This window comes from Neopelma chrysocephalum, unplaced genomic scaffold (genome assembly GCF_003984885.1).
Source record: "Neopelma chrysocephalum unplaced genomic scaffold, ASM398488v2 Primary Assembly neopelma1_60, whole genome shotgun sequence".
Taxonomy (NCBI): Eukaryota; Metazoa; Chordata; class Aves; order Passeriformes; family Pipridae; genus Neopelma; species Neopelma chrysocephalum.
Window position 1 is genome coordinate 14,383,121 of NW_020897715.1, and position 23,378 is coordinate 14,406,498.

General features: G+C 42.3%; 1 protein-coding gene across 2 annotated transcripts; it reads left to right on the forward strand.

The window, feature by feature from the left end:
• The first annotated feature begins 48 nt into the window (after positions 1 to 48).
• CHD1L (chromodomain helicase DNA binding protein 1 like) lies at positions 49 to 23,119 on the forward strand. Of its 2 annotated transcripts, none has more exons than XM_027681444.1 (23): positions 49 to 194; positions 1,754 to 1,866; positions 2,666 to 2,772; positions 4,003 to 4,117; positions 4,428 to 4,459; positions 6,570 to 6,651; positions 7,870 to 8,032; positions 8,399 to 8,554; positions 9,626 to 9,718; positions 10,167 to 10,263; positions 11,664 to 11,737; positions 12,837 to 12,947; positions 14,511 to 14,625; positions 15,064 to 15,217; positions 16,267 to 16,432; positions 17,765 to 17,910; positions 18,245 to 18,408; positions 19,136 to 19,344; positions 20,408 to 20,506; positions 21,059 to 21,129; positions 21,391 to 21,505; positions 21,754 to 21,862; positions 22,542 to 23,119. In XM_027681444.1, exons 1-23 carry the CDS (start codon positions 98 to 100, stop codon positions 22,618 to 22,620), a joined length of 2,667 nt encoding a protein of 888 aa, XP_027537245.1. In that variant the 5' UTR covers positions 49 to 97; the 3' UTR covers positions 22,621 to 23,119. The 2 variants fall into 2 exon arrangements, with proteins under 2 accessions (XP_027537245.1, XP_027537246.1); XM_027681445.1 differs by having other exon boundaries at positions 22,549 to 23,119.
• The last annotated feature ends 259 nt before the right edge of the window (positions 23,120 to 23,378 follow it).

Below are 23,378 nucleotides of genomic sequence, written 5' to 3' on the forward strand. Positions count from 1 at the left end.
ACCGGGGCGGTGCTCGAGCTCGCCCCGCCCGCGCCCCGCCCTCGGCCGCGGGGAGGAGGCGGGAAGCGCGCGGTGGTGCTGGTGTCCGTGTCCCGCCATGTCCCGGTTCTTACAGGCGCTTCGGCGCTCCGGCAGGGCCCCGGCGGGGGGCCCGGGCGTGCAGGAGGCGGACGTGTCCCAGTGGGGTCTGACAGGTCAGCGGGATGCCCGGGGGAAGGGGTGGGGAGGGAGCGCTGGGGCTGGTGCTGTCAGACGATGGCGGGAGGCGGCGGAGGGGCCCAGCGCTGGCTGGTGCTGCCCATCTCATAGAACCACGGAATGGTTGTTCCAACCCCCTTGTCGTGGGCAAGGACATCTTCAGCTACACCAGGTTGCTCAGAGCCCCATCCAGCCTGGCCTTGAACACCTCCAGGGATGGGGCACCCACAGCTTCTTTGGACAACCTGTTCCAGTGCCTCACCACTCGCACTGTAAAAAAAAAAATTTCCTAATACCTAATCTAAACCTATTCTCTTTCAATTTGAACTAGCTCCCTCTGGTCCTGTCACTACATGCTCTTGTACACAGACTTGCCCGATCTTTCCTATAAGTTCCCTTTGGGTACTGAAAGGCCGCAATTAGGTCACCCTGCAGCCTTCTCTTTTCCAAGCTGAACAATCCCAGTTCTCTCAGCTGTAGTGGTCTGGGCTCTGTGTTAACAGCCCCCAGGCATGAAATAAATAAATGTGTAAATAAAGTGAAAGCGAGAGGGCATTGCTGCCGCAGAGATGGCATTGCTGCCATGCTCGCTCCTTTCGAGCCTTCCCCAGCTGCTGTAGTCACTCCCTCTTCGGCGATGCGGCCCGGGGCTTAGGCCAGCTTTAACCCCTCAAGTGCCTCAGCACAGCCTTAGACAGCTCTGTGCTTCGGGACGAGATCAACAGGGGTTGCCCTGTTCAGCGACCTTGAAATGGGCTGATGGTGAGCATGAATGAAAATGCTTTCCACTGCCTGAAGGGTAAGATATTAAAGAGGAATGCCTGGGCTATCCATCCCGCCTGCACATTTTCCTTAGCTGCAGAGAGTGTCTGTCTCAATCCCCATGCCGGTTTGGGTTTGTGTATCCTGCGGGCTGCTGAGTTGCCTCATGCGCTCAGCGTGCACATCTTCCCAGGGAGGAAAGGGCCACAATGGCACAATACCCAGCACTTGAGTCTTGAAGAGATCTTGAAGAGTTCTATGTGACTTGTTTTGTGCTTGTTTTAACATAATGTGCCCCATAATAAGGATTGCAAGGGTGGTAGTACCTAAAGTGACCTACAATTGAGGTCTGCCCTAACTTAAGTGCAGGAAAGCTGGAAAATATTGAGAAATTATTATTATACAGTGCTAGATTGTTACAAGCATTTCCAGTAGCCTGAAGCATGACCCTGGATCTAGTATTTAAGAAGGTATTTAAGAGTGGCTGGAGCTGAAAATCAAGCTGTCTTTTAGGAATGAAAAGTAGCAGCCTAATTATTAGATCAGGTTCCTGTTACAGGCCTTTGTAATGACTTGGGGCATTTTTATGTGTACACGTTTCTGAATAGGGTTTAATTTAACGGAATTGCTGTAAACACTGGTGTCTCTGCTCTCTAGGAGGGTGCGTTTCCTTTAAGGCAGATGTTTGGGAAGGTCTGCTCTGGGCAGGACCTGTTTCTAGTAGCTTCAAGGTATAACTGCATATAGTGTATTGGATGACTGTGTAAATGTAACAAATCACTTTTATTCCCAGGCATTAAGCTTCGTCCCTATCAAGTAGAAGGTGTAAACTGGCTGGTACAATGCTGTGAAGTCCAGCATGGCTGTATCCTGGGTGATGAGATGGGTCTTGGGAAGACTTGTCAGGTGTGTCTTCTTCTTCTTCTTCTGGAAAATGATCTTTGCTTAACTTTTTTTTTTTTAGCCCAATGTTTCTGCAGAATGAAAAAGGAAAAGCACTCTACTGACTGGTCAGTTAAGCAGTCCCATTCTGAATTCCATACTCAAACAAGAGAGTTCATTGTCTTTTTCATTCCTTAACCACTTAAAACAAGTCCTGAGTTAAGTCCTGAGTAACACTTCAAAGAGGTTTCAGGGTTTTGTAAAAAGATGAGTGGTCATTTTATACAAACACCTCATAGTGCCCAGAGTTGAAGGCACAGTGCACATCCAGTACAGGGAAAATTGTGTCCTTTTGATGCACCTGTACCAAGATGATATTTGAGTTCATCAACACATGAATTAAAATTTATAGGTGTAATTTTTTTCAGAGTTTTTGGAATTTTTTTTTTTAATAAGTTTTTCAATGGGTTTAAGTTTTGTTGGAAAATGATCGTTTGTGCTTTGGTTCAGCTGGTTTTGTTCAGTGGGTCTTAAATAACAAACTGGTAGTTTTAGAAAGTGATGCATGGCAGATCTGTTTTGTGACTGTGGGAAAAAGGTTTTCGAAAGGGGCTCCATATATCAAGGTCGTGTATTGAGGCCTGATGTAAGTCTTTTTGTCATTGATTGTGGATCCCAAGTGATATTCTGTTAACTTTGCTTTGTGCTAGAGAACCTGTGGGAACTAACTGCAAAGCTCAACAAGGAGACAGCTTATATAGATTCAGGCTATTGGGTTGCACTCTTCCCTTGTTATAAAAAAAATATTTTTCTTGCCTTTTAGACTATTTCACTACTTCTTTATTTGACAAAAAAATTAACCAACAAAGAGAGATTTCTGATACTTTGTCCTCTGTCTGTTCTGAGCAACTGGAAGGAGGAACTGGAGAGGTAAGTTTCAACAGTTGTCTGGCTCATTATATTCTTGCTCAGCAAGTTACAAAGATTGTTTTCAAATGTGCTCACTCCAACACTTTCATTTTATCCTTTCAAAGGGATAAAAAGTAAAAAGAGAAGCTGCTACTAAACCAGCTAATCAATGCGGACTACACAGTTAATGCTTAGTCTTTACCATGCTGTGGTATACACGAATTCATCCATCTTATAGTATTGGCTGACTTTCAGTCCAAATGCCTCCACTAGCTCCTTGCTTGTTATTGATTTGTAACCCTCCATGCTCAGCCTCTCTTAGGCAAAATCTGCTGAAGACAGCCAGGATTCTGTATGATGAAAGGTAAGACCCAAGCTGGGGGGCATGCTCACGTGTGCACGCAAAATACATTACATATGTGCATGCAGCCTGTCTTCACTGGGGTGCAGTGACTGTGCTGGTGGCATATCTGCTGTGCCTGGAATATGTACGTTTTATGTCTGAGCCCAAAGATTCCTTTTAAAAGGGCAGGAAGTCAAAGATTAGAACAGAAGGTCTGTGTATGGGCCATGGGGCAATGCTGTCTCTCAGCATCTGAAGTCACCCAGGTTACATTCTGAAGTGAGCTGGCCTGATTTGGATAGACTTGCGGGTGAAATAGTTGGGAGAAAGTGCATCCCTTAGAGATAGCAGTGAACGGCTATCCAGAAGTAATATCAAGTAAATAACAGGGGGGGATTAAATGAGGAAGAATTTTATGGTCCCAACTCTTTCTCCATGGAACTGGGTTTATCTGCATTTTGACTAAGAGAATATATTTTTGAGGCCCTGACTTGGACCTGTTTGCTGCAGACATTGCTTGTTTTAGGCCAATTCTTTGGTCTCAGCTGGGCAAACTGTATTCATTCACCTGCTTCTCATGATCTTTTTTCAATTCTCAATAGCACATGGGCCATGAGACTGGTTTTCAATTGTCTACTTTGGATTCATTACCTAGGAGAATGCAGTTTTACTTGGGACTTGTCCAAACCATAACCAGCAGCTGAGGTGCCAACCTGAGATGCAAATTAATCATGAAGGAGTGAGGTTCAAAAGCTGAGATCCAGGCACATCTCACAGGATGGTGGGGTGTTTGGATAGGCGTTCTCATCTGTGCAGTAACTATGTTTTATAATAGGGTCCAGGTCAAAAACACGTGGAAATACTTAGCTGGGCTCGCTGGTTTTCCTCTCTCTTTCTCTTAAAAACAGGTTTGCTCCAGGTCTTTCTTTCACAACGTACATAGGCAACAAGGAAGAGCGACCCAAACTGCAGCAGAACTTGAAGGAGGACTATCACTTCCATGCACTCCTGACAACGTACGAGGTACGTGATGCCTTTTTCACTTGAAAGGAGGGCTCAAGTTTTTTCTTCTTTTCCCTTCCAGTTCTCTTCCCCTCTCCCCCAGGGAGAGTGTGAGTGAGCAGCTGTGTGGTGCTTATTTAATGACTGGTGTTAAACCACGACATGCTGAAGGTGCAATGTAACTGTCACACTATTTTCCTCAAGTAGTGAGTGCCTTCATTCCACTCTGCTCCATTTCACCATGGTTTGCAAGTAGACAAAAAGATGCTCTGTTTCTTAACTGGTGTGTTTACTTAAATCATAAATCATGATTCGTTTTCTTCCATTGCAGATTTGCCTGAAAGATGCAGCGTTTCTAAAATCGTGAGTCTGGTTTTAATTTTTTCAAATTTAAATCTACATATCTGTCAGTGATTTCTTAAATGTATATTTGTATGTGTGAGATCCTGTACTTGTTTCACAAGAGCCAAGGTTGTTCTTTGTTTGTGATTAGAGCTTTGCCTTCTCCAACTTTCAGTGAAGAATCTTTAATGTCAGCTAAGGTGTATGTGAACTTCCCCCAAGGACAGTTTTCAAGCCTGTTAACTCAAAATAATAATACATAATGACTTATAGCACTACCTGAAGTATCAGTCCAGAAGACTGATCTTTAGAACAAAGGAGATCTTCAAGAGCTTCAGGTTTTAAAGGTATTCCTTGAAAATTCACAGAAACTGACCTGCATTATACCACAGTCATCATGTGTTAATACCATATCCTGAAGTTTATTCCCTCTTGCCACCAGTCAGAAATGTAGAGGGCTTCTGGAGCATTATGCTTTCTAGCAAGACTGATTATTCAGCTGAAATTCAGCCTGTAGGAGGTATTGTCACAGTCACGCAGAATTTTGCAGAAGTCTGCACTTGAAATGGGGAGGAATTTTAGTAGTAGCACCAATGCCTTGCAATGATGGTAAATGCTTTGACAAATGCTAGGGACAGCTATATATCATGGATGGCTCAGTATCTTTGTAGCAGCAGAAATCCAGTAGCCTCCAGTGACACAGTTTTGGGTCTGGCAGGACTAGTCAGGCCTGCAATGGGCGCCCTGTTGTCTTTCAGCAAAGCACCTGTCCTTGGCCTGCTGGAAGTGGCAGGTTGTGCTGGGTGGTAGAAACCAGGCCTAATGAAAAGTAGCCATGACCGTATTGTCTTTACAGTTTCATATCATGTTCTGCATTGCTGCATATGATTCTGTTCATTTTGCAGTTTAGCCATGGTATGTAGTACCCAGGGAGAGCAAGTAGCTAGCCTTAATATCACAAAAATCTCATCTCCTACTTCTAAAGCTAACCCATAACATCAAAGCCTTGTCACTCAAATTTGGGGGGGTTTCCCTCTGGGCTTCCTTCTGAAAAAAGTAGTTGCTAATCATTTGTACCTTGTCCTGTGCAGGAGCACTTGGAGCACTTTGTAAAAGTGGGTCAAAGTTATCAGATGTCTCACCACCACTACTGCTTATGAGCAGCGTAGCGGCACAAATGAGTTGAGCAAGAGCTGTGCTCTAATGTAATACATGAGAGATTAGTCTCTGCTCTGCACATGAGCTTCTGCAATGCTTCACAAGGCAGTGTCCCTTCTGCAGTTCAGCTCCTGAGCCCATAGAATAAGAGTAATGACATTTGACTGACAGAAGGCAGTGGAGAACCACTCTTACATAGCAAAGAGGGAAATCAAGGCAAACAGAAAGGCAGTGGGGAGAATGTGATTTCAGACATTGTATTCCACTGGGAAGAGAAGCGTGTGGGTAAGAAAAGCTGGAGGATCATGCTTTCCCTACCCTGCCTACCCATCAGCCAGACTTGACTGTGTGGAAATAACTCTGTGATGTGGGAATTGAAACCCTAGTGATAAGGAGGCACAAACACTGAGGCCTGAAAAGATGTGGAGTTTGTATTAAGCCTAGTGGATCTACTAGATCACCAGTGATTCTGCAGCCTGCTTGAGGAGGCACTGCATAGAGCTGTGTGAGCCTAGAATAAGTTGTCACCCTTGTCTTGGGTGATTTGCAAAAGACTTGTAATCACTCTTCCATCACTGCCTCACGATAGTTGTTGGGTTTTTGCACAAGTGCTAGAGCCTAGTTTCATGTTTCTTTTTCCAAATCATAGGCTTCCTTGAATGTTTGAATAATTTGTGCTTATGTCATTTTCCCATAGTAGTGGGGGTGGAGTGAGAAGCAACAAATAAAAGTGAATGTATTTAGTTTTGATTTCAGAAAAACTCGTCTGGGCTATAGCTAAGAAACTGTGTTGGCTCTTCAAAAGAAGTACCTGTGAATTCCTCCCACCCCACTTGTGATGTTTGCTTGTTCTTTATGGGGTGGGACCACCTCAAGTTCAGCCAAGCAGAGGCACCAATTATTTCAGTCTTTCTGTACTTACAAGAATGAACTGTCAGCCCCTAACTAAAGTTGCTGTATTGTGTTTGTTCAGCTTTAACTGGGCTGCCTTGGTTGTAGATGAAGCTCACAGACTGAAAAATCAGAGTTCTCTGCTTTACAAGACACTTTCTGAGGTAAGTCATCTATCTTCTAGTGTATTAAGACTTTTTCCCTTCTGTATAGCATACAGATTCTCTGTTTGTTTCTCTGAGTATTTATTAAGCTCTGGCCCACAAGTAGTTTCTGTCAGAGTTGGTGAACTGATTCCCATATTTAGTAGCAGAGAGATAAAGGCCTATCTTACTGGCTTTGCATGGAGGTGGGCAGTTTTCAGAGCTTCTTTCTCATTCTGATTCATTTGAAAGACTTAAAAATGTAAACCAACTAGAAATAGTGCTTAACCACAGCTGTGTTGCTGAAGTAGTAGAAGTCTGGCTGACCTAAGACAATGTAAAGCAACAAGAGGCTGTCTCCAGCTCTGGGAGGGTGAAGGAAACCTTGCCTAGTACATGTTAGGAACTACTGACTTCCACTGTCCCTTTCAAAAAAGTAGGAGAATTGCTCCAGCTCCCAAAGCACCCTGCCAGAGTACAGCGAATGCCTGAGTGAAGGCTGCATTTCTTGTCATGGCAGCGAAACATAGGCATTAGGTTTGCACTGCCATCAGCCACAATGTACTACAATATACCTTGGAAAATAGGTGTTTTTATTAAATTACTGAAAGTTTTATACCTTCTGAATGTATTGTCCATAATATCTGTAATTCAAGAACTTTGATTATAGTCACAAAAAAATAGACATGATTCACCTCAGCTCTCCTCCTAACATATTTTCTGTTACCAAGCTTGAGATAAATTTCTGTTTTTCCAAAGGTAACCATATTCTCCAAGTCTCTTTACAGGGATTACTGTAAGCAACATGGACCAGATAATGTTGCTGTGTTTGTCAAAGTTAGCCAGCAAATAGAAATGGAACTTAGGCAGTTTCATTTCCCTGTCCTATCCCAAGAGCATTTCCTAGTTATCTCTCATTACCAAGCACTGAGTATTAGACTGTAGAGTGCATGGATCTGAGAATTTTAATGGAGCTGGTTTTGCACTTTGTTCTTATTTCGCTTACACTGACTTCCTTGCACTGGTGCCATCCTAGTCAGTTTGGAGCTGTTTGACAGTCACACCGTACCTTATGTTTGGATGGTTTTGGCAGACCTTTGCAGCATTCTGCCAGCAGTTCTCTGCTGCCTCTTGTCTTTAGGTTAAGCTTAAGAGTGGTGTGGGTGAGTTGTGTATTAACTGATTTGTCATTACATATATTTTCTCCTAATTATTTTGTTTTATTGCTGGTTCTTTCAGTTCTCGGTAGGCTTCAGCCTGCTACTCACAGGCACTCCAGTCCAGAACAGCCTCCAGGAGCTGTATTCCTTACTCAGCCTTATTGAGCCTGACATCTTTCCTAAGGAACAAGTGAAAGAGTTTGTTGAGTATTACCAAGCAATTGAAAAGGAGAGTGAGCCGGGTCAGTAATAAGCAACATTGTACTTCAATCAGAACCAGTTAAAGCTATTCTCTTGACTAGGATCAAGGGTGTTGTGTCTTCTTTATTTGCCTTCTTTTAATGCTGACTAGCTTTAAGACAAAGACACAAAACCTAATAATTACCTTTAAAGCAAGAGCTACCTTAATGTGGCTTCTAAGTGTTTCAGGTATGCAGCTGTGTTTTGGTTTCTCTATTTGTAAAATGTGGCTTGAAAAATTTCACTAATAGTTGTGAGATTCCTAATTTTTTTTGGAAGTGTAGTTGTGAAGGTACTGTATAAACTCTTTACCTTTAACACAGTAATCTCCTCTTTTTTTTTTCTTTCTCTTCCCTGCCTCTGTGTAGCCAAAGAACTGCACAGTCTCCTGCAGCCATTTTTGCTTCGAAGAGTCAAATCTGAGGTGGCTGCAGAACTGCCAAAGAAGGTGGAAGTGGTTCTGTACCACGGCATGTCAGCTCTGCAGAAGAAGTACTACAAGGCCATTTTGACGAAAGATCTAGGTAACTGAGGATTTTGAATTGTCAATTATTTTTAAAACCAAAAGTAATTCCTTTTGTAAATGCATGCTCTGTTGCAGAGAAGAAAAAGTTACTCTGGCCTGCAGAATATGTACAGCATAAATATGCCAAATTTATTGTTTGAGGCTGCTTGATTTGTGGTTTTAGCTTTAGATAAAATAAGAGACATATGGATCTATTGCTCAGGTATTGCGGAGCTAGGAAGGGTCAGCTTGAGGATCTGCTTTGGGCCAGTCTGTAATTAAAAATACTTACCATGAGGTAAGCTGCTCCTATTGCAAGTTTTTGTATTCAAACAAAAGGGTAGTACAAGAAATTTTGGATCTGTGGATCTCTATGAATTTTCCAATAGTAGCACAGATGCCATAAAGCAAATTTCAACCTACTGGATGCAGTTATGAGTTTTTTGGGAAACCACAGGGCTATGTAGACAGTGCAACTACTACCACATCATATGGCTTGCCACTACTTCTGTGTCATAGGGGAAGTAAAACTGGGGAGTTGGAGATCCTGTGTTCTGCTAGGCCTAGCACTTTGCGTGGACACCAACAGGAAATCTGAACCTTCATCTTCTGTAGTCAACATATGTACATGTATTTTCTTCTTCTCCTCAGAAAAATGCAATTCTTTTTAACTTCCTGGTTGCCCAGGAGATCTTGACTGTGGTGTTTCACTTTTTTTTTTTTTTAAATTCAAATGAACTGCACCAGATTTTTTTCACTATTTTTGATGATTTACTCTTAGAGAAATTACACTGACCTTAACCAGGGAGTCCAGCATTTCAGTGAATTTTGACAAGATAGAGTAGTTTTCATCAGGATCTTATTTCTAAAGGCTTGTCCAAAAAACGTGAGGGAAATTTTATTTGGTCCATGAAAACAGATGTATTAGTCTTGAGATGGGAAATTCAAATGCAGATATGATATACAGAGAGAGATACTCCAGTGCTGAAGCACTTCAGAGCGGTGCTCAGGACCCAGACATTCCCAGTCAAACCCATTAATGGAACACGGGCTTCCCTGCTCCGTTCCTTTTCTGTGCTCTTTTTTCCAGATGCATTTGAAAATGAAACAGGAAAAAAGGTTACACTTCAGAATGTCTTAGTTCAGCTTCGGAAATGTGTTGCCCACCCGTACCTTTTCAATGGTAAGAAGGCACTGTTCTCCCTCTTGAAACAGAAAAAAATAACTTTGATTTACATGGTGGTTTTCTATTGCTGCTTGGCAGTGTAATGCTTAGAAGAAGCAAGTCATAAACAATCTTGTACTTGAATCAGTAGCAGCTGTGATTTTGCGACCAGTTCCAACACATGACAGTTCATCAATAATGAGGAATAAAGTAGGAGACTCTGTGAAGTCTGAGTTTCTAACTGCAGCTCTCCACTTGTGTGTCTTCTCTCACCTAAACAAAGAAATCACAATGCTTTGTGAACTACTGAGGGTGTTGTTTATGGACAGAGAAGGATCATCACTTCTCAATCAAGCATCATGGGGCTCTGTTTGGCAGTAGTGGCAGTGCAGACACACTGAGGTCGACCACAGAGTTGTTATTTGCATGGTATTAGGTCTGCTTTTGAAACTCCTTTTTGTTCCAGGTGTTGAACCAGAACCCTTTGAGATTGGAGAGCATATTGTTGAAGCCAGTGGCAAGATGTGTTTGTTGGATAAACTCCTTTCATTTTTGTATGCTGGGTATGTCATGTCAGGGTGGGGTTGACATAGGGAAAAGAGAGAAACTGGGAAGGCAAACTACCTTATATAGCCATAGATGGAGCAGATATTCATCAAAACACTAGCACTGCTCTAGTCATTGCATGTTACTGATTACCTGAAAGAAGTAATTTCAGCTTAAGGAGCTGCATTGGAGAATGTAGAGGAACTTGGATGATTTGTGTAGCTTACTTTTAAACATATCTCAAAACACTTCACTAACTCTCTCACATGTTCTCATATTTACCATATTTGAGAACCTGGGATAATAATGATGTGACTGGGTATTCAGCATTTCTAGTTTGACTGTGGGTTTCCTGAGAGTGCTTTCCAATGCATCGGTTGAGTTCCTTTGTGCTAGCATGCTTGTGTTATACCAGAAGGCAGAATCCGTAGCAAATGTGAAAAAGAAAAACACAAGAATAAGCTGAAACTTCAGCTTTGGGATTGACATTCGGAAGTCCTTGTGTTGCACTCTGGTGGGTTCAGAACATAGAACCCAAAGACTTTGGGTGTTTTCCTCCAGTTCTTAAATGGGCAGCAAATCAAATTGTGATTTGCATTCTTATGCAGTCTGTGGAGCAATGCCTCCTGCGATATAAATTCTATCTTGTCTCTTAACTGGGCTGTGATTTCCCTTTGACTACTTCCAAGGGACAGAGCTCCAACAGACCTGGGGAAGTTCTGTTGTGGTTGTGAAGGTCTTTGTCCTTCTGCTGTATATCACCTAGTGAGTGGGTGCCTCAGCCTTGAATGTCTTTGCCGCAGTACCAGCCCTATGCAGGTTCTGGACTTGAAAGTGCCCATGTTCTGCTCTACAGTGAAGTCTGATTTAAACAGAGTCTGAGGTGTAGGGCTGGGAGGGAGAAGAGTTGATTTCTCACAAACATTTGTATGTAGTTTAATCTTTGAGGGTGATTTACTGGAGGAGAAAATGCTTTACTGTCACAGAGATGCTGATATCGCATTTTCCCAGCATTTCAGATTCATTGTAGTGTGTGATTTGAGAGCAGTCATGTAGTGAGGAAGACCTCGTCATGCTAAGTTGAAGCTGAGGATCCTTTTACACAGGCTCCTTTGGATCTTCACCAGGCTGTATCCAGCCAGAAGCAGAGCTGTGCCAGGGCCTTGTTACTTGTCTGTGATTCGACACTCTAGACAGGGGAACTGATGATGGCAGATGGAGCGCACTGATTGCACTTGGATGTGAGGCTGAAAATGTGGTGAGGGAATGGGCCGTGATTCTGGGAGGCTGAGTGTGCAGAGGTGGTGAGGCTTTGCTGTGTAACAGTGACTAAGTGACTGGTTAAGCTATTGTAACCCCTCTACCACGCTGTGAAATGCTGTCACAGTATGTTGAGTGTCTCATGTTCTTCTTCCAGTGGCCACCGTGTCTTGCTCTTTTCTCAGATGACTCAACTGCTTGATATCCTCCAAGACTACATGGACTATAGAGGTATGTTCTGCACACTTTGATAGGAGAGGGCTTATCCTAATGATCTCTGTCATATATTGTTCCTCTGATTTTGACTGATGTACCCAGGATGGAGAAAGAAATGTGATGAGGATTTATTGCTTCTTAGTAGTTAGAAACCATATTCTTGCTCTGAGTAGCTCTGTGAGTCGAAGGGTCTTGAATTCAGGTCTTTGCTGTGTTACCACCTGCTTGAAATGAGCTGACAGTTAAACACTGTTCTTCAAAGTAGTTTCAGCTTTTGTTCCTCAGTAAAATGGAGCTAACAAATGGCAAGGTAGCGATGTTTCATTATATACCTGTGTTCAATTATGTACCTGAGTCCTGAAATAATTGCAGTAAAGGCAATAGGCTTGCTCTAGATTCAGTTTGTCCAGCATAAAACACAAATTGAGCTACATTCGTACCAGGAAATTAATTTTTGATTAAAACAGTTGTTGACAGTGGGGCCCCAACATGTCTGTGAGGGTAGGTTGGATCAGACCATTTTTGGCAAGATTAGCAATGTGTTCTTGGGACATTTTCTTTTGTTTCAATCCACATGGCTTCATGCCTACTTAGGATTTCCCATGAAAGAGGCTTTTGTTTGGTGTTTATGGTTTTGGACAACTAATAACGTAGGATAAAGCCAAATGTAGTGCCATATCCCATACTGCTTGCTAACAGGAAAACACACATTGAAGGTCGTGGGAGTGGATAAGAAGGATCTGATGGTTGTTGGCCTGTTTTGTGGGGCCAACAGCCAGCACGGCATAGTATGAAATGGGACTGTTTGCTAATGTTCTTTTACTTGGGCTCTGAATTTTCCTGTTGTGTTTCCAAGCAGTAAATTAAATGCTGAGAGTCTCTGCTTCAGACTCAGCTAAATTACCCTTTAAGAACAGTCATTCTGGAAGTCAGGGTCACTAGTTTATATGAGGTTTAACTGGAAAAAAATGGAGTTGAAGGCAATAAAATGAGAACCAAGGCAGGAGGACTTGGCATGAAACGATTCAGAACAGCAGTGAGACAACAGAGAATGAGGTAAGAGAGAAGAGCATAGATGGAATTTCAGAAATATCCATGTTGCTTGTTTGAAAAGGCTACAGCTACGAGCGGCTGGACGGCTCTGTTAGGGGTGAAGAGAGACACCTTGCCATTAAGAACTTTGGTCAACAGCCCATCTTTATCTTCCTGTTGAGCACCAGAGCAGGTAAGTAAGGAGAGACAAACTAACCATCTTGCTTCTGCACTCTACCTTTTCTCTCTCCGGCAAGATTTCAGGGAGTTCTGAATCCTACAGAGTCTGTTCATGTGGGGGATTTTTGAGGGAGACAGGACATATCCTGAACTTGGGTCTCTCATCTAGGACATCTGGTTTCTGTGCTTTCTTTTTGGCAGCTGATGCCAAGATACTTTTCATATTGCAACCTCTTGAGTTTATGTTATTCCAAGTCCCATAATGACTGTCTCTGTGCCAGTTTGAGCTTAAGGAATCTCACTAGCATTTTATTTCTGCAAGCGCCAGAACTTAGGCAGGAACAGACTTCCTTTAAGTAAGCTTGTGGAATTGCTTCTCGAGTTTGATGAACATGGACATGCTGTCTAGCTGGCAGACACTCAAACAAAGAGCCTTTTGCTGTCCTGAGATTGCAAAGAACTCTATGGGACTGCTTCCTCCCCTCTTTGGTCCTTGGGCAGATCACGGTCTTCTACACTGTTTCAAAGTTCACTGTCTCTCTGTTCAAGCAAGTGCAGAGCCAGAATTCTGCTTGTCTCCAGAGAAGGCATCCACACTGCTTGACCTCAAACACCCAACTGGAACTAAGTCTTCCTTTGGGCTTCTGCTTAGACTTTTGTGGCTCCAATATTACCACAGTGCATTGAGAGTAGTACACAGTAGTACTGAAGAGGAGCACCTAATGTAGATGTTGGGAGTATGCGTCTCACCACAGTGCCTGAACTCTCCCTGCCCGTGTCAGCCAGACTTAACTATTGCACATTGCCATATCTGGCCAAAGCATCTTGTGTTCAGCTGGGAATAGGTGTGCTAAGAGTTACACATTGCTGTTACATTATGGACAGAAATTATCCGGTGCATGACTGTGTTCACTTGCAGGGATGTTCTGATTACAGTGAAGATGTCTTACCATGAGCTGGGAAAAATGTAAGGCAGCAGGCTGTCCCCTCTTTAACTACAATATGTGGTCACAACAGTGGGTATTTAAAAATGTAGAATTCACTGTGGGTTTTTTTCTTTTCATTCCATGAAAGCCCAAGCTCTAACCTCAAAACCTCTAAGTCATATAAATACTTAGGCTCTGGTTATTGTATATTTGGACCTGGTGTTTGCCAGTGTTTCAGTGGTGTATTTACCAGCTGCTTCTGAGCTGCAGCCAAGTCACAACTTGGGCAGTCCCTTGTGGCCTCAGGGAAGCCCGTCCTTGCTGGGATAATCTGCCTGCCAGCGGAAGAATATGTCTGTGTTCTTCAGTCTTGACAGTCTTGACCCTTTGCATTGATTCAATTGCACCCTATCTTTTTTGATTACATTTGATTATATTGCACAGTACAGCATGGTTTTGGGCTGTTGCAGAAAGCCGGAAGCTGGAAATGGAAGGCTTACCCATCCTTTTAGATCCTTATGAGACTTAGATTTGGGGTTGAGAGATGGATTGAATTAGATACAGTTGATCAGATCTGACAGAACTTTGCATAGCATAAATTCTCCTTAATTTTGCTAACATATTTTGTGACCATCTTCTTTTGTTTGTAGGCGGAGTTGGCATGAATCTGACAGCAGCAGATACAGTTATTTTTACTGATAGTGATTTTAACCCACAAAATGACTTGCAAGCAATAGCAAGAGCTCACCGAATTGGGCAGCACAAGTGAGAAACGTCACTACTTCTGGTTTGGTTGCTGACTCTCTTGGTCTCTCAGTATTACTTTCCCTATCCCTTGTCAATGGAAGGTTAACGTACAATGGACTGAAGATCAAAGGAGAGCAGAGAGGATTGTATATCTTCATTTTTCAGTTGCAGCCTCATGCAGTCTCATTCTCATCATGTGTCTAGGGTGGGAGCTTTGTAAATTTGGAGTAGGAAATGGAGGCTGGAGGTTTACCTGCACTTTTGCAGTGAGCATTTCTCCCATGTCAAGAAGCAATTGTATCAGCATTACATTTCTGCTGATTATTTTTGTTAATTTTGTTCTTGCTGTTTTTAACCTACCAAAGGAGTGGGTGAGGAAATAGTGCTCCATGCAAGGAAATAGCTTAGTGCACCTCAAAAAAAGTAAACAATAAGAATTTTCATAAACTTTTCCAGGCCTGTGAAAATTATCCGCTTGATTGGGCGAGATACAATTGAAGAACTAATCTACCGAAGAGCTGTTTCTAAACTCCGTCTGACAAATGCTGTTGTAGAAGGGGGTCAGTTTGCTCTGGGAGCACCGAAGCCTCAAGGAGCAGCAGAATTACAGGTAAACTAGAGCTATACCCTTATTTAGACTCCAGTAGCGACCTTAGAAATGTCCCAGCATGTTTCCGTATTTACATCTGATATGAACCTATCCAAACAGTTGGGCATTGACATGACAGCTTTTGTATGTAAGAACCAAAATGACATCCTGGGTCCAGACAAGATCTGATGTCTGAAGACAAGTTTTGCAATTTTTGAGGCACATCCGTTGTTAGAAAAGGATGTCTTTTCTTGGAGAAGAGGGGAAGACAGAATCTTTCCTTGTCTTACTTGTTTTTAATTATACTAAGTCTGAAGTGGAAGCTGACTCATTGTTTCTAGAACTGATCTGTCTCTAGTGCTTTTCTCTGGCAAACAGAGCTGATAACAAGTACCTAGTTGGCTTTTTGTTGTTAGTCTGAAATTCAGTCAGCCTTCTGTTGGCCTCTTGGCCTCAGGAGTCAGGGCATGATTTATAATTCTGACCTGAAAGCTGAGGTTTTTGCTGAGAATTTGGGTCGAAAACCTCAGGCAAAGTGACATTTAAGGGAATATATCCCCTGTGGGCAGCTAAACCTGGGAGAGGTTTGCATTTAGTGTATCCTTTCCCCCTCCACTTCCCCTCCCTGCCCCATCAGCATGTATCTCAGCAATTATAGTTTCCGTGGGAGAAATGGAACAGAGCCCATAGGAAATTCCATGCTGTTATTTTTCTCCCCATGGATTTTTGTGATATTTAAGCTTTTGTTTTAAAAGGGTTGGGGCAAAACCAAGTCTTTCTGGCTATGAAGAAAGCTGCTTGAGTGCAGTCAGTACAGTTCTGTTCTGTCGTTTAGCCCTGAAGAAAAATGACCATTCAAGTCTGATTAAGTTATGATTGAGAGAGATACATTGTAGGGGCTTGTCCCATCAAGCTTTGGGAGAACCAGGCATGTTAAAGCATTAGTATTTTGACAGGTAGACTTAAAGCTTAGGTTTCTCCACTCCTACGTGCCTGAGAAGTTCAAGACACTGGGATTGACATGGAATTACAAGATAATAATACTGAACTTCCCCTTCTGTTTGTTAAAGCTGAGCGAAATCTTGAAATTTGGCTTGGATAAATTGCTCTCCTCTGAGGGGAGTACTATACAGGATGTGGAGCTGGAAAACATCCTTGGAGAGACAAAAGGAGGGAACTGGGTAATGGACATTGTGCTGCCACGTAAAGAAGAGAATGAAGAAGAGAATACAGAGAGTAAGTTAACACTAACTAGCGACAACAGTTGGATGCTGGTAGTAGAGAAGGCTTCCCAAGTAGGGGTGGCATTTTTCAGACAAGAAGAAAAGCAGAATTGTAAGTAAGTGATTTGGAATTTGTTTGTGGCCTATCCACAAACTTTATTTCTGAGTCTTTATTGGTTTTTTCTTCTTTTTTGTGTCCTTATTTGCCTGTTTGTAAGATAATGTTTACAATTATTGCCCAGTTTTGGGGGCAGGGAGTTGAATTCCTTCCTGTGAATGTTTTAAGACCTCAGATGGAAATTCATGAGAAAAGGGGAAATATTCATATTCCAGCTACTGCTTTTCCCACAGAGAAACATTAAGATAGATATTCAGTTTTAGAGATATAACAGTAACTTAAGGAGAGGCTGTGTAGCAGGTGTTTTGTATTTATCCCCAAACAAAAGATTATTGGTCATGAAAACCACAAGGTGAAGGGACCTTAAAAAATTTCAGAATGTGAGATAAGAAATGCAGAGTCATGGTGTCTAAACAACTAGAACAAACCTACTCTATCTTCAGAACTCTGCTTTCTTGTCCGAATGTCACACAATTTTGGTTCGTTTTTCATAGTCCCATACTATATGAAAATAAATTCTAAGAATACTTTGCTCTTCTCTAAGAATACTTCTCTTTCACGGTGAGAAAGACGGAATTTCTGTCTGGGTACACAGTAGCACTTAAGTATATATCTGTGACTGAAGTAGAAATCTGGCCCTGCAGGCTAGTTACAGTCCATGCTGCAGCAGTTCCCAGCAACAAGTAATTATTTGCTGGGAGTTAGCAACGAGTGGTATTTTCTGGTAGTAACTTAAAAGAAGAGCAGTGGTGCCACACTGTGTAATAGGTATTGAGAAAATAACTCACCTGATGAGCAGCAACTCTGCCAGAGTTCTGTGCTTTTATTTTGTTTGGGAGCTCAAAAGCAGAAGTTTGCTGTCCCTTTACAAGAGTTGCCTGTAACTAGATAGCAGAGCTAAATGGATTTGCTCCAGGCAGAGATGGAATGACCAAAAAGAACAGCAATAGAGCCACAACTTAAGATAGTTAATTAACAAAAAAGGAAGAAAGGTTCTTTGACAGCATAAATGTCTTAAATTAAAAGCTTTGGTCTAAGGAAGCAAATCTTGATTCTCTTGTTTCTACATGATGCTGACACTGGTCATACAAAAAATTTTGAGAGTGAAGATCTTTTCCTGCTGAGGGTAGAATGTCACAGAGGAGCCAAATTTTGTTTATCTTGCTGTACGTTTTAGGTGTTAGCAGGTTTTAGTTCCTTTTTACACTTTTAAATTATTTTTTAAAGATCACATGTACGTATATGAAGGCAAAGATTATTCAAAAGAACCCAGCAGAGAAGACAAAAAAGCATTTGATCAGCTTTTGGATCTTCAGAAAACACTGTTTGAAGAGACCAGTAAGGAAGGGAGAGCTCTCCGGAACAAAACAAATGTAAGACAGAAGACATGACAAGGCACATGATACTCTTTCATTTGCTAGTGGAAAATGAAAAAGACAGTTTCCTCTCTTTACCTACAGCTTGCAGAAGGCATGTTAAAAGATTTGGATGCCAATGTAGTAAAGTTGGCTCTGGAATCTGAGGGCTCGAGAATTCAGCAATCCTGATAACTCGGGTCACAAAACCACATATTATGTGGCAGTTGGGATCTGATGATTAAGACTTGTGGGCAAGAAAACAAATGGGAAAGTACGTGTGTTAAGGTGGGCACCAGGCATGGCTTTAAGATGAGCAGTTTGTTTCTGTGATACTTCTTTCTTTCTCCAGGCTCTTCTCACAGGCCTTCGGGAACAGTCAGCCAGGAGGAAGCACTTGTTTAGTGCAGAGGAGCTGGAGGCAAGGGCAAAAAAGCGCCAAGAAGCAGCAGCAAAGAGAGCAAGGCTCATGGAGGAAAAGAAGGCAGCAAAAGCGGAGGCAGAGCACAGGAAAAAGTATGGTTTGTACTACTTGTAAACTGATGTCTGTTGCACTATAGTCTAGAAACATGTGTCTGATTGATGAAAATAAGTCGTGCTCTGTATCCACTCTTGCAGGTGGGATGGGGATGAGGGGAGGAGAAGATGACAGAATGGTTGCCGGCCACCCTCATGAAAGAGTTAACTTCATATATTAGGATATTTCTATGTGTATGATTGAGCTGCATAACATGGGGATATGAAGATGAAAAAATGGTTTGAGTCCCTAGCAAGGGTTCTTCTCCCCTGAATAGCCTTCCTGACTTTACATCTAATTTGGGTCATAGAGTGGCCTGAATAAGAACCCCATATCTGACTGTACAATGAGCCTTTGGGAGAAGCTTTCTGAAATGTCACAGTTGGCCCCTATGTATTGTTCTGATATCTGTGACTCTCTTGCATGTCTTAACTTTCTCCTCCTTGTTTCCCAGGTGTTCTTCCTTTTCACCACTCTAAAATAGCTCCTTGTCCTTTGTCATATGCTCACTTTTTCCGTGCCTGCAATTGGCTTATCACCTTGGCATGTGGCTCTTAATATCATGGATAAGAACTGTGGTAAATGTTGTTCTGGCCTAAAATGGGGGAGAGAGCAGAGGGAATGCAGTTCTAGGTCTCCTGTGTTTCACTGCAATGAATTAAACCAAGGTGTGTGCCCCCCCATTTGATTTTCATTTAACATCCTCTTCTCTTGTTTTTATTTCAGGATGGCCTGGTGGGAGGCAAATCATTACACATCTACCTGCCTTCCTTCAGAAGACAGTGGCTCTGAGGAAGAGTTTGAGGAGGATGAGGTTGGGCTGGATGTGGATTTAGATTACAAAGATGCAGACCAGAACAATATCAAGTACGTCATGGGAGATGTAACCCACCCCCAAGCAGAAGAGGAAGATGCCATCATTGTCCATTGCCTAGGTGGGACTTATGAAAAACAGGAATGCTGTTGAGTGAGGTGGACAAGGAAGTGAATTGTCCCTACTAGCTCAATAGTTTCTGATTCCCATGCACACTGAAATCATTCAGATTTGAGTCTGATGTAATCTCAAGTGGTCCAGAGGCAATACAGCCTCTACTCTATCATGTATAACCCACACAAGTAGTAGCAAGGTGTGCATGGGTCTTTGCATCCCCTCTCTGGATTTATGGGTGAGCCTCTTGAAAAGTGCCTGTATGGCTTGAAATTTTATATCTGTGGCTAAGTGACAACAGTTCCTCTTTAGAGCAGGGCCTTTTGTTTATTCTCTGGAAGCTGTAAGGTTCAAACTCAGACACTGAGAATCATCTACTTTATCCAGTCAGCAGAGAGAGACAGGCACTTTCAGAGGCTGAGGTCAGGGTTTCTCGGTGCTTGTCTCTCAGCACTGACAGTACAGAGGCTCTAGGCTGGTCTCCTAACATCAGGACCTCTGTTAAGACACTAAAGCTGAGGGAGAGAAAGTCACATTACAGACTTTCTCCTGAAGCAGTGTTGGAGCTGCTCTCTGACCAGGGCTATAGCAGAACATTTTAATCTGCTTTGGCTTATGTTAAACTCTGCATGAAACCTCATGTTTAAAGTGGAAATGCCAAGTAAAAGTGAAAGGCTGCAAATACCATACATGTTGTGGGAAGCCCAAGGCACCAAGCGGGCAATATAGTACGTGCATGTTCTATGCACCTATAGGTATGTATGTGAGGATGCTGTCAGGTTTATATGCTCAATGCCATGGTTAGTGCTTGTTTGAGCATTCTCAGTGGACAGTAAGAAGGAATTCTTCCTGCAGTTTGTCAGGGAACTGTGACAAGTATGTTTTTCTCAAGGGCTGAGGTTTATCCTTTAGGGTGGTCCCTTGAATAGTGGTTGACTTCAGTTCGTATGTGGCTCCTATATCTGGTTTTGATAATCATTTGTCTCATGTGTACAGAGCAGGTGCCTTTCCTGCAGGGATGGTCTTCAAGCTCACTTCTAAAAGGAATCTAACTTGTCACTTCATTCTAGATGACTCTGGCCGCTGGGGAAGGGGTGGTTTATTTACTGCTCTGGAAGCTCGTTCTGATCAGCCAAGGAAAATATATGAGATGGCAGGAAAGATGAAAGGTAAGAGATTAAAACATGACCTTAGGCCAAGATACTTGAAAGAACTTAAATCACACTGATGTTGCAGGAGTGAGGTGCCTGGACACCTTGATACTCACATTTCTTCCTCTTTCTCTAGATATGTGCGTCCCTAGCTCTGAAAGTAGTAATTCAGTGGGTACTTTGGCTTGACTTGTTTGGAGTGTGAGAACTCTGTGTGTGGACTAATCGTTCCAATCCAAGTTGCAAGTCATGAAAAAGGGAAAAAAACGCCAAACTTGTACATTATTCACAGGTTTTTCACTGTATAAGACAGAGCACTGCATCTTCTGTCACAGTGCTTTCAAGAAAGATGAAAGCCACCTCAGGCAGTACTCAGCTGAGCCTTTGCTTCCCTCCAGGCACTAATCTTTTCTTGAGTATGTATTAGCAGTTTTGAGCTACCTGCAGCTGGTGTGGACTGCACACCTTGCAGTAAGGTGGACCTGTTGATTTTTTAAATTTCTTGGGAGATGCTTTCCTCTTGTTTCGGGACTGATTTTTTCTTGTTGTCCTGCTCTTGTTTCTGGACAGACCTGGACTTAGGAGGAACCCTGTTATTCCCTATTGATGATAAAAAATCAAGGAAAAAAGGACGAGACTTGGTGAGAATGCGAAGCTCTTTTTTTTTGTTGCTCTGTCCATATGTTTTTGACATTGTGTGACTTGAACCTTATGGTTTTCTCCCAATAATAATGGTACTGAATACTGAACATGACCAAGATGCAGTTAAATATTAGAGAAAATGAGTTCTTTTCCTCATTTATTAAAGCTATAAGTTAGTAATGCAGTTTTCCAGCAGCTGTTACTGTGTCTCTTAATGCTGTATATGGACTCCACTTCAATTTTTTGTGTTTTCCCCTTAGTTGGCCTTGATTGTAGCTCAGCACCGGGATCGGTCCAACAACTTGTCTGGCATTAAGCTGTCTGCTTTAGAAAAGGGCCTGAAGAAGATTTATTTGGCAGCCAAGAAAAGGAATGGTAAGTGTCTGTGCAGTAGAACAGTGAATCCTTACATGTGTGAGTGCTCCTAAAGATGATGACCAATTTCCACCTCTCCTCTACTGTTTTTTTCTGAAGTAAAGTAGGGGTGAGATCTCCATTGCAGATATGTTGCTCCAAAATTTTTCTTCTGTTCTTGATGGGTAGCTTGAAGTCCTTACCTAGATTGCTTTCTGTATGTGTATCTTGTCCTCAAGAGTGTGCACTCTCCATTCTCTCCTTCTCAGCAACAGTGCATCTTCCACGTATCGGGTATGCAACAAAAGGTTTCAACTGGTATGGTACTGAGCGGCTCATCCGAAAGTACCTGGCAACACGGGGTATCCCCACCCTTATGTATCCTTTTGGAGTACGTCTTATTATTTTCATAATCTAGTACTGAAATGATCCTGTAAATATCTTGATGAATGCAAAGCAAGGAAGCAAGGCAGGGCACAGATGCCACAGTCCAGCTAAAAACCTGGTTTCTCTGACTTCTCTGTCATCCAAGTACTCATTCCACACTGAGGACTTAATCATTTAGCTGATAATGACAGACAACTGTGATTCAGTGTGCCTGTCAGAATTTGTTAGAACCAGGTGCTAGTCTTCTGTTGACAGCATCGACTTACCTGTATGTGCCACATCTGTGGGAGAGGTGACTGGAATTTCAGATAAATGGAGGTGACTCAGAAAGCATCAAAAGTGAGAATATAAAAAAACATTACAATGTTCCAAACAAGTGATAACCTGCTTCCTTGGCTGAACATTGTGAAAGTTGGTGTGTTAGGACAGGCTTAGGAAGGCTTTCACCTTCCAGGAAAGAAGTGTGTACACAAGGAGGCTGTTTTGTCCCTTCTCTAGGAAGACATGCACTTGTATACTGACACTGTCAGCAGTTCTGTGAAACAGAAAACCTGAAACAAAGAAAACAGTATTCAGAGCATTCTGCCTCCTTCCTTGGTGAATCTGTTAGTGGACATATTGTCTAGCATTCGTTGACACTTGACAGCATTTCCTTGACATTTTTTATTAGATATTACTTCTCTAGGAGCAAAGGCTCTTCCTCTGCTTCACAGCCATATTCATCTCCAATGACAGTCTCAAAGCCGTGAAGGTGCAGTTAGTTCACCGAGAAACATGCTCAAAGAGCGAACATCACACGGGCAGTCTGTGTGCATTCACTTCAGAAACGAGTCTTACACAGCCATTACTCACCCCTGTATCTCTCTGCCTTTACTGGCCCCAACATTCACATATTGCCAGTGGCCCTGGAGAGGAATGTGACTGCTTCAGAGTCCAAAGAGGAAGGATGTTGGCTCAATCCCAGATCTGTTTTGGAGATGAATAATTAAACTTCCACTGATGGTCCATTGTTATCCCTTACATTAAGTTATTGTTAAGGCTTGGAATACAGTATTGTTTGGCTGTATTTCCCTGCCCCCCCTTCAAATTCCATACCTTATATCACTATACTTCTTTTCAATCAGCTTTTTAGTGGTTACCTGGCATTCTGTGTACATGTCCGCATATAACTTTCAGCAGAAAGGAACTTGTCAACTGTATGACAACCACATAGAATAAACTGTTTATACTGTTCTGGTTTTTCAGAAATCCATTTGACTTGCATTTGTTCAAATATAAAATGTAGCTATATAATCACATGCTTATAGTCTTGGCAAAGGTGTGCAAGGCTGCCAAAATTTGAGACTGACTTTATACATGATACCTTTCCTCCCACAACTCTTTTTTTCATTACACAGTTTTTTGTTGCAGCTGTTGGGCAAAACCAGTTCCTTACTGCTGTCTAAAAAGCTTTGTGAAAGGTTCCATGACCCTTTGATTCACTTTTTAGCACAGAGTTTTGGATGTT

What these genes read in the sequence shown, in the direction of transcription:
- CHD1L (XM_027681444.1), top strand. Translation starts at nt 98, where the DNA reads ATGTCCCGGTTCTTACAGGCGCTTCGGCGCTCCGGCAGGGCCCCGGCG. An exon ending in CATCATTGTCCATTGCCTAG is followed by an intron (nt 19,345 to 20,407) that starts GTGGGACTTATG and finishes ACTTCATTCTAG; the next exon opens with ATGACTCTGGCCGCTGGGGA. An exon ending in CGGGGTATCCCCACCCTTAT is followed by an intron (nt 21,863 to 22,541) that starts GTATCCTTTTGG and finishes ATTTTTTATTAG; the next exon opens with ATATTACTTCTCTAGGAGCA.